The following is a 10,501-nucleotide window of genomic DNA, read 5'->3' on the forward strand; positions in this document are numbered from 1 at the left end:
ACTGTATAATGAATAGTAATAATAGTGCAACCGAAATCTATTTTATAAATGTCTTTACTATTAACTTTTGATCAATTCAATTTCTCCTTGCTGAATAAAAGTATTAATTTCTTTTTAAAAAAATCGTACTGACCCCAAACTTTTGAACAGAAGTGTATTTTCTAAAAGTAATCACTTCCAATGCTGACCAGTAGATGTCAGTGAATCTGCCAAACAAACAAAATGTACAATGGCAACAATAGGCCCTAGTTACTACAGTTACTGCCACACTACCATAAACTGTGGTATTATATATAAAACAATCAGCAAAAATAGAAAAGAAAAGGACAGATTTTGTTGACTTCTTACACTGTCTGTTAGCATTGTTAGCATTTAGCTAACAGAAAATTAGCAACCTTACCTAGTAGCTAAGATATTTTGTTGGTTAATATGGTACATTTTAGAAGGACAATTTCACAAGGAAGTCTTTCTTACACATTCAAGTCTTCAAAACACATTGAACGGTTGCTAACAGTTTCTTAAATGTTACATAGCCTGCGTTTAAACTTTTATTCAAAGCAGCTTACAGTGCATTCAGGATATCCAGGATCTCTGGGAATTTAATCTATGATCTTGCTTTAGCACCTTGCTTTTCCTGTTACAGGAAGACATTTTGGGTTGATTACCATTGCAGCATATATCTAAGGAATACAAAAGCAACATGAGAGCAAAAGTGTGCCATCATCTCTTGTTTGCCTTTGAGTTTGGTTTGGTGATGTAAAGGTTATACTAAATTTATTCTGAGATTGAGATGCTTATCAATAGCTGTAACTCCCACGGCTTTAAGGGGGACACGTCCCCTCAAATATTCAGATTAGCGACCAACTGATACGGTCTTTTCAATGGCTATTTCTTAAACATAAATTCTATTCCCTCAAATACATGCACTTACAGTGTTGCTCAGTGAACATCCAGCATTCATAACTAACGGTTAAGCAAACTAGAAAACAGCAATCTTTCTTTTTTTTGCCCATTGAACTTGAGCGCGAGTGCTTCACTTGACACTTGTCAACAGTTTTAATGAAACTTCCCCACTCTACATTCCCAGCATCCACCCCCAAGCCAATCCTACCTCTGATTCTCTCCCTCGCTCTTTTCATTCCTTTCATTAGCCTCTTACGGGGTCATGGATGAGGCCCTGTCAGCCAGCCTGAGGTAGCAGCCATCGGAGGCCCACCCTAGGGAAAAAGCATGTGTTATCCCTCTCCCTCCCATCCAGCTCCAGTCAAAAGTTCAAAGCCGTGTCTTTAAAACAGAGAGTGGTGTGTGTGCTGGCTCCCCTCCCATGCAGGGTCACAGCTTGGCTGGAGTTGGAGCTGGGGAGATGAGAGGGCTGGGCGGCTGGGGGGAGGCGAAGGTTCTCACATGAAAGGTCTGCAGCCGAGGAGAGAGTCCCAGACCTAGACACAACACAAGGGATCAGACTGGCCCCCCACCCCCCTTAGCCGCAACACTTCCCACCAAAGAACAGCTGGAATGTGACCTGTTCCAGAACCAAGGCCAGGACTGACCGACAATAGAATCCATCGGGATTGGGGGTTGTGCCGCTGTTCTATCATAAAGCATGTCCCCCCTTATCAAAGCTCATTCAAAAACGCCTCATGAAGTCCCACAACCCCAGCTATGCAGAAAGTTTTGCAAGAAAAGGTCCAGGATTTGATTGGAAAAATGTCTTTAATCGGCTCTCTGGTGTATTTCCATAAACGTTTAATACATTTTCAACTGCTCATAAAATAATAGTTATAATCTCATTATATGTTTGCCATTGTATGGTTTGACAAAAAACACGTAATATACTTTGTAAAGCACGCACATAGGACTACCTTTGTTTCAATTTATGGTAGTAATGTAAAAGCATAAATAGACGGAACAAAGTACAACGATTACAGATACGAAAGACTATGAATTATAATAAGGTGCAAGAGTATTTAACATGTCATATTTTTTTTTTGTTTTAGAATGACATGGGTTCATAATTAAAGGTGAAGTGTGTAATTTTTGCAGCAAATGAAATTGCAAAATTGACTGTATTCACACAGGTTTCTTAAAGGAACACTCCGACTTTTTGGGACTTTAGCTTATTCACAGTATCCCCCAGAGTAAGATAAGTCCATACATACCTTTTTCATTTCTGTGCGTTCTGTAAGTGTTATTTGACGCACCCACCGCTAGCCTAGCTTAGCACAAAGACTGGATGTAAATGGATAATGGTAGCATACTAATCCCAATAAGTGACAAAATAATGCAAACATTTTCCTATTTACATGTTTTGATCTGTATAGTCACAGCGTGTTCAAATAACAAGGCTATATGAGACAGAGACCATTTTTAATCGTATAAATACTGGGAACTATATTCTCACTAGGCGTAGGAGCACAGCTAACGTTACTTGTGCGGAGTGGCTACTTTGTTTATGGAACCATCAACAGGGCGTCTCGTGTGCTGTGCTAATCACTCCGCCCAAGTAGCCACTCCGCCCAAGTAACGTTAGCTGTGCTCCTACGCCTAGTGAGAATATAGTTCCCAGTATTTATACGATTAAAAATGGTCTCTGTCTCATATAGCCTTGTTATTTGTACACGCTGTGACTATACAGATCACAACATGAACATAGGAAAATGTTTGCATTATTTTGTCACTTATTGGGATTAGTATGCTACCTTATCCATTTACATCCAGTCTTTGTGCTAAGCTTGGCTAGCGGTGGGTGCGTCAAATAACACTTACAGAACGCACAGAAATGAAAAAGGTATGTATGGACTTATCTAACTCTGGGGGATACTGTGAATAAGCTAAAGTCCCAAAAAGTCGGAGTGTTCCTTTAAACACTCTCATTGGTCAGACAAACAGAATCCATACATAAGCTTACGGTACTATATTAGCCAATGCCGCTGTGCCGGGCTGCTCAAACATATAAGCAATGTGTACCAGGTAATCAACTTACTTAAAATTGCCTCTGCATGTTAAGACAGGGTTTATTCCGTCTTCGAAAAAATTACACACTTCAGCTTGAATGAAATCTTCATGGAGTATAAATAAAGTTTTAGGTTAGTAATGTTTAACCGCCTGCTTCCACTGAAGACTCATGTTCAGTACCCGCCTGAAAGGCATTTGTTCTGAGACAGGTAGACAGTTTAATAAAAACATCTGTGGATTTTAGTCAAACTAAAATAACTGGACTCACACTACAACATGTAGATGTAAATAAGGTAATACTTTCGTATGAAATCATCTAGTATATAAGCATGTTTATGTGTCATTCACACAGTGTAATCCACATATTTCATCTCTCTGTGGGTAATTCAAGCAGCTTTATGCTGCGGCAGAAGCACAACATATGATTGTAGAAACTACAAGTCAAGTTTGCGAGTGAGTCTGCTTCACGGAGAAAAGCAGGTGAGAGGCAGGCACGTTGGTTTAGGACAGGGGAACCCAAACCTACTCCTGGAGGGACACCGTCCAACTGAGTTTAGCTCTAGCCTTAATGAAACACACCTGAACCAGCAAATCAAGGTCTTCAGAATCATTACAGACTTACAGGAAGGTGTGTTAGAGTTAAACTCTGCAGGAAAGTAGCCTTCCAGGAGCAGGATTTAACACCCCTGGTTTAGGGCGTCCAGAGATTTAGGTATTGTAAGCGCTTTAGTACTTTGTGCTGCTGAACTCCTTTAAAACATCACAAGTCTTTTTGTTGATAACCTCACGGAGTTTGCGAACACGCCGTACACTGGAAGTGGCCACGAAGCTGTCGGGCTGCAGCGCGGCCATGCCGTTGTGAACATCCCCCATGATGATCATCTGTCCCTCGGCTCTTGTTATGTTCGGACAGGGACAGTTCCAGTCCATGTTGAGCAGCGTCACCTCAAGAGGCTCTTGCCCGAAGAACCGCAGTCCCATCTTCTCATCCTTCAAGATCTCCTCCACCGTGATGAGCGCGTGGCCGGAATCGTGGTCCTCGTTCAACTCCGAAATACGGCCCAAGACCACAAAGTCGCTCTTGCAGAAGCTGGGCACCATCTTCTGCCGGGGTTTGCATGGCTTGCAGTTGTGGGTCTTGGGGAAGGGGCACATCTCCTCACAGGCTTCCTTGCTCTCGAAGTTATTCTCGTTGCCGCCGCAGCCTCCATAAACGAATGACTGGCATTTCTTGAGCACATGGCTGTAAGCCCAGCGTGGTTTGTAAGCCTTGCAGGGACCTTGTACGCTGGGCAGGGAGCAAGGTGCTGCAAGCTCCGCTCCACAGGACAGCATGCACAATTCATATGAATCGAAATGGTTTCGGTTTTTGTTGCACTGGCTGTACGTGAAGGTAAAGCAGTTGTTGCGCTTGGCTTCATAGTACCAATTCATGCTCTCCTCGCCGCAGTCATCCATATCAGGTGTTTTCAGACACTCTTCAGCAGGAAGGCGTGTGGAATTCATCACCGGCTCCGGTTTGGTCTGCTCCCTAGGGACCACAGAAAGTGGGAAATGGGCTTGCACAGATCCACCCTGGTTCGTGGCAGTGCAGGTGTAGATGCCGGCATCCTGGACCTGGGCATTGTATATGACCAGCTGGGCGATGTTGGTAACCACTATATTTTCTTGCACGTGGTTGGGTCGCATCACAGTGTTCTCTTTACCTTCAATCTGCTTTTCCCATGTAATCGTCGGCTTCGGTTTTCCTGTCACCTCACAGAGGAAGCTGGCCGTTTCGCCAACGAACACAATGTGGTGCGCTGGGTTGCTGACCATGTTGGGACGTTGAACGTCCATGGGAGTGGTCTCAAGATGGGCGGTGGTTGGCCGGGCAGTGGTCTCCGCTGGGGGAGGGCTGGTGTTGGACAAACTAAAGTGGTACCTGCAGGTGACTTCTGTGAGGGTGACACCCCTAGTGCAAGCCTCAGCATCCATATAGCACTTGTTGTAGTATGTCATGCCATCCGAAGCACAGGTGAAATGGGGCTCTCGTCCACAACGGTCCCGGCACTTGCACACTGGCTGTCCGTCCCAGATTTCACACTCCGAACCCTGTTGGGTGCACATGAATTTGTCACAGGTGACCCCTTTGGGCATCCCCATTGGACCTTTCTTGCCCTGAAGGTCCATGTAGCGGGCAGCCACGCAGCTCTTGTGTCCGCAAACATTTGAACAGCATTTCTCGAATGGCTCACAGTCCTGAAGGAACAAAAATGGGATATCACTAGGAATGTTTGTGAAAGTGTGTAGAAGTTAATAGCATGACTGATGCTGTTTGATAGTTTTAGAAGTCCAGTTTTTTTTATTGTTAGCATAGGTTAAAAAAAAATAAAATAAAAACATCATGTTTTTTCATTCATTTGAAACATTTAGAACAAAATAAAATAATAAAATGTATACAGATGATTAGGAAATCAAGCATATTCTTTTTAAATCATTTATAAATTAAGTATTTAAAACATATTGAATTAGACATTTTCTGGTGTCACAGCAACTCAAATGGGTCAGTTTGCTACATTTAATGACACCTGGATTAATAAGGACAGATTTTTATTGATCTTATAAAAAACATGCTATTTTACAATGGTGTGACATTCCTGAATGCTGTAATCCACTCTTACAAAAATGAGCATGGTAACAGCCAAACAGTAAAATTCAAAAATTAATATAAAAATAATATCTCCAGACAGTGTGTGTGTTTTTTTTTTTTTATTTTATATTGTTAGTAATTTTTCTCATTAATTTCTTTTTGACGACAGTATAGCCTACTTGCTAATACCACATTAGCAGCAATAACTGTAAAACTATGGTTTCATACCATATGAAATTTAGTAAGATTATAAATTCGATCAAATTTACCATGCTAACCATACGAGATACTAGAGTTACAGTTCATGATAAATTAGTCATAATCATTCTGTCTTTGTTTTGTTACTAATTTCATGTCAGTTGTTTATAATAATGCCACATTAACAGTTTTACTGTAGTGACAATTATATGTCTATAAATATATATGTGTATAGCAAATATGCGTCGGCGTGAACTATGATTATCATGGTCAATTTGGCACTATGCTAACTATTGTTTATGGCAAAATAATATAGGTATGTGAGATAGTTACAAATCTAAATTAATACACTGCAAATGAATGAATGAAAATGACCTATACTTAGACAGTTGCTGATGTCACGTTACAGCAGTTTCATTACAGTATCTAGAAATAGTAAAACTATTTCTAGTTGATATTTTTTTTCTTTTTTTTCCTGTGGTTACATGGTGCATTTATTTTTAATTGCTAGCCATGTGATAGAGAGACACGTAGGAATGGCGCAGATGGACTCACCTGGTCGGACTCGCACTCGCGCGCGCAGGTGCTCATGGCATCCACCCACAGGTTCGGGTTCATCTCGTTCGGACACATTCCCGCGTGAGAATAAACCACTTTGGACAGAGTCATTGGCATCGCTCTCGCGCGCAAGTCCAAACGCAAGACGCAGAAGTGTCCGAACAAAAACCAAATCCATCTGGGAAACAGCATCCACCACATATCCACACGATAAAGAAAAAAAGTCCTTTCGAAAAAGGAAACGTTCCAGTGGTCGAAAAGCTACGCAGTCACCGCCAAAACAATGCGTAAAATAGGGCACAAGTAAGTGAGGACCCTGGCTGAAGTGGAGGACGTGTGATCCGTTCAAGAGGTTTGTGGAGTGGAAGAGAAGTCGATCCGCGCGCGACGTTCATCAGTGCTGGGAGATTATAGGTTGCCTGTTCAACCCTATTATTACACATTTCAAACACTTGAAAACGAAGCCTATAGCCACTGTTTTTTATTCAATGTGGCAGTTAAGGGTACACTAACTTCTCGAATGCTTTTGAAATTTAAGACGCAGAGAGGCACCTGCGTGACGCACCAGAACACCTTTACCCAATAAGAAGTCTGCTATCTTTGGAATGGCCAACCCAACTGGTGTAATGCGCAGTGCGCACTGAAAACAGCCTACTAATTTTCTGTTGAGAACTATGCAGTACACTGTAAAAAAAGAAAGAAAAAAAAGAAAGGTTGCTGCCTTTATCTACTTGGATGTTTAAGTAATTTCAACCTATATTGCATTAATAAATTAGTTGAATCTTGTAAAAGCTAACTTATAAAAAAATAAAAAAATGCTTAACTTATTTTGATGAGTTAAAGAAATGTAAAAACATATGTTGTTAAAACTTATTGATTATATCATCTTTTCTTTTCTTTTTCTGGGGTTCTGGTATTTTTGAAAGAAAAGTCTGTTCTGCTAGCAAGGCTGCATTTATTTGATCGAAAATATGAAAATTAAATGTAATTTATGTCAAAGCTGAACTTTCATCATCATTACTCCAGTCTTCAGTGTCTCAAGAAACATTTCTCATTAGTATCAATGTTGAAAATATTTTCTTTAATGTTTAATTTTCTGTTTCTCATTATTCTTTAAAAAGTTCAAAAGAACATCATTTATTTTATTTAATTAAAATGCAATTGAAATATAAATCTTTTGTAACAATTCATGTCTTTACCGTGCATTTTGATCAATTTAATGCTGAATAAAATCATTTACTTTGAATAAAATGCTGAATAAAATAATTTACTAAGAAAAAAAATTGTTTTCTTACTGACCCCAAACTTCTGAAAGGCAGTTTACTTACTATATTTGATAGTATAATAATTTAAACATACATAAAGAATCAGTCTCACAATGATTTCATACACACATTATTTTCTAAGGGTACGTTTAGGCTACAAGACAAAGATGTACTAAAAAGGGAAATGTTTTTCCTTTGCGTTTTTTGCACACAGGCGACAATATTGTCAAAGCGATCTGGACATAGATTTGAGAAATCAACTAAAAGCGCTGTATTATTCATGCCAGGCCAGTAGGTGGCGATATCACTTTGTAAAGAAACACTACATGTGCACGACCTCACAATTTTCACAAATTCATGTTTTTTCTTAGTTTACACACAGACTATAAAGATGTCTTTTTCAAAAACTTGCACTTTGAATCCTGTTTTCAGAATTTGCTGATTAAAACGCATTTGACACAATGAAATAATAGCCTACCAATAGAAACAGCCAGGAACATATTCACCCAAGTTAATTTGTGTCTCATCCGACTCTAGCAGACATGGGAAAGTTACCTCCAGCTGTGAGGGTACAGGGTGGAGGTCATGTGGTTCAAACATACAACCAATGCTGTCACCAGACTTCATATGAAACTTTCATACAATGGTTTTTCCTCTCCCCATATTTTTAGTCGTTCAATTTGTAGCCCATCAACATAGCAGATACTTAAATAGTTCAAAATGATTAAAGAAATTAAATGATTAAAAATATAAGACAACGTTAAAGTAGTCTATGAGCTCTGACTGGAAAAAAAACAAAATGTCTGCCTTACACAGGAACAACATTATGGGAGACTTGCATTTAATAGAAACTCTGTGTTCAGAACATGAAGCGATCTTCCTACGGTTTGCTAGTTTAACCTAACTGACCTGGACTTTAAATCACTTGAATTACTTATAGAATGCAAGCTTTTGTATAAAAGTATATAATGTGACTGATTTCACAAGATTTTGAGAACACACTACATGACAGAAATGAGCAGCTGTCTCCATTTTAAGTCACGGAAACATGTCCCACCTGCAGTAAATCAATACACTGCAATAGAGCAGTGATTCAATGGGGCTTCTACTTCAGATGAATCTATTGTGTGAACTTATAAGCTTTCTGAAAGGTATTCACACTGTCTGTGTGCCATGGGCTCCCCACCCGAGGGAAGGGTCATAAAAAACAATGCACGTGTTATTACCTCTCATAAGCTCATTATATCGTCTGACTGGCACACAAAAGAGCCACCAACTCTCAGCTAAGCTCTGTTTGAAACGTTCAGTCGCCTCCACACGCACGCGGCAGGCGGGCAGGGTGACCTGTCACTATTCTCAACACAGCAGGTTGTTCTTATGCAAGAGCGGCAGAATGTGTGGCGCAACATCTGGAGGACACATGAGATGTGTTTTCATTTTACACAATTTTCCTCAGACTTATTGTGTTTAGGGCAAAATATCCACCTTATAAAAAACAGCCAAAAACATTTTATTTATTTATATTCTTTAGTCAATGAGAAATAAAATATTTATACATTTCTTAAATATTATATATGGCACCTCACACTCACATGCCACTGTATTAGGTGCATGTGTTCAACTGCTCGTTAACACAAATATCTAATCAGCCAATCACATGGCGGAACTCAAGGCATTTAGGCATGTAGACAGTGGCTGTGTCTGAAATCGCATACTCTCTTGAGTAGGTACTTTTTTGGAATTTGAGTAATTACTTCAGGGCTGCTTAAAAAAGTATGTTCTATCTATATAGTATCATATGCATAATCTCGCTGGAAGTAGAAGGTCCTTTTTGCCTACTGTTTTATCAGTACTGTGAATTTGGTCATACTGCTTTTATCACAAACTGTTTTTCGTCTACTATATATTTAGGGAAGTATGCGATTTCGGACGCAGACGATCTGCTGAAGTTCATACTGAGCATCAGAATGGGGAAGAAAGGTGATTTAAGTGACTTTGAACGTGGCATGGTTGTTGGTGCGAGATGGGCTGGTCTGAGTATTTCAGAAACTGGGATTTTCACGCACAACCATCTCTACAGAGGATAGTCCAAAAAAGTATCCACTGAGCGGCAGTTCTGTGGGCGAAAATGCCTTGTTGATGCCAGAAGTCAGAGGAGAATGGCCAGACTGGTTCGAGCTGATAGAAAGGCAACAATGACACAAATAAGCACTTGTTACAGAGGTCTGCAGAAGAGCATCTCTGAACGCACAACACGCCAAACCTTGAAGCAGATGAGATACAGCAGCAGAAGACACACTCCACGTAACACTCCAGTCAGTCAAAAATGGACAATAGAAGATTGGAAAAATGCTGCCTGGCCTGATGAGTCTGGATTTCTGCTGAGACATTCAGATGGTAGGATCAGACTTTGGCGTAAACAACATGAAAGCATGCCATGGATCCGTCCTGCCTTGTATTAGTGGTTCAGGCTGCTGCTGGTGTAATGGTGTGTTAGACATTTTCTTGGCACACTTTTGGCCTTTAGTACCAATTGAGAATCATTTAAACGCCACAGCCTACCTGAGTATTGTTGCTGATCATCTCCATCCCTTTATGACCACAGTGAACCATCTTCTGATGGCCACTTCCGGCAGGATAACTCACCATGTCACAAAGCTCAAATAATCTCTTGGTTTCTTGAACATGACAGTGAGTTCACTAAACTCAATGGCCTCCACAGTCTCCAGATCTCAGTCCAATAGAGCAGCTTTGGGATGTGAAGGAACGGGAGATTCGCATGATGGATGAGCAGACGATAAATCTGCAGCAACTGTGTGATGCCACATGACAATATGGACCAAAATCCCTGAGGAATGTTTCCAGCACAATGTTGAATCTATGCCATGAATAA

General features: G+C 40.4%; 1 protein-coding gene across 1 annotated transcript; it reads right to left on the reverse strand.

The window, feature by feature from the left end:
- Positions 1 to 3,280: 3,280 nt before the first annotated feature.
- wfikkn2a (info WAP, follistatin/kazal, immunoglobulin, kunitz and netrin domain containing 2a) lies at positions 3,281 to 6,393 on the reverse strand. Its single transcript, XM_081373607.1, has 2 exons — positions 6,341 to 6,393; positions 3,281 to 5,196 (listed from the first exon to the last, which is right to left on the reverse strand). Exons 1-2 carry the CDS (start codon positions 6,374 to 6,376, stop codon positions 3,682 to 3,684), a joined length of 1,551 nt encoding a protein of 516 aa, XP_081229733.1. The 5' UTR covers positions 6,377 to 6,393; the 3' UTR covers positions 3,281 to 3,681.
- Positions 6,394 to 10,501: the final 4,108 nt, after the last annotated feature.

Source organism: Scardinius erythrophthalmus (genome assembly GCF_964197995.2).
Source record: "Scardinius erythrophthalmus genome assembly, chromosome: 1".
NCBI classification, from domain to species: domain Eukaryota; kingdom Metazoa; phylum Chordata; class Actinopteri; order Cypriniformes; family Leuciscidae; genus Scardinius; species Scardinius erythrophthalmus.

Excerpts from the sequence above, each read along its gene's own strand:
- wfikkn2a (XM_081373607.1), bottom strand. The coding sequence starts at position 6,376 with ATGAGCACCTGCGCGCGCGAGTGCGAGTCCGACCAG. Across the intron at positions 5,197-6,340 it reads GCGAGTGCGAGTCCGACCAG|GACTGTGAGCCATTCGAGAA; the intron begins GTGAGTCCATCT and ends TTGTTCCTTCAG.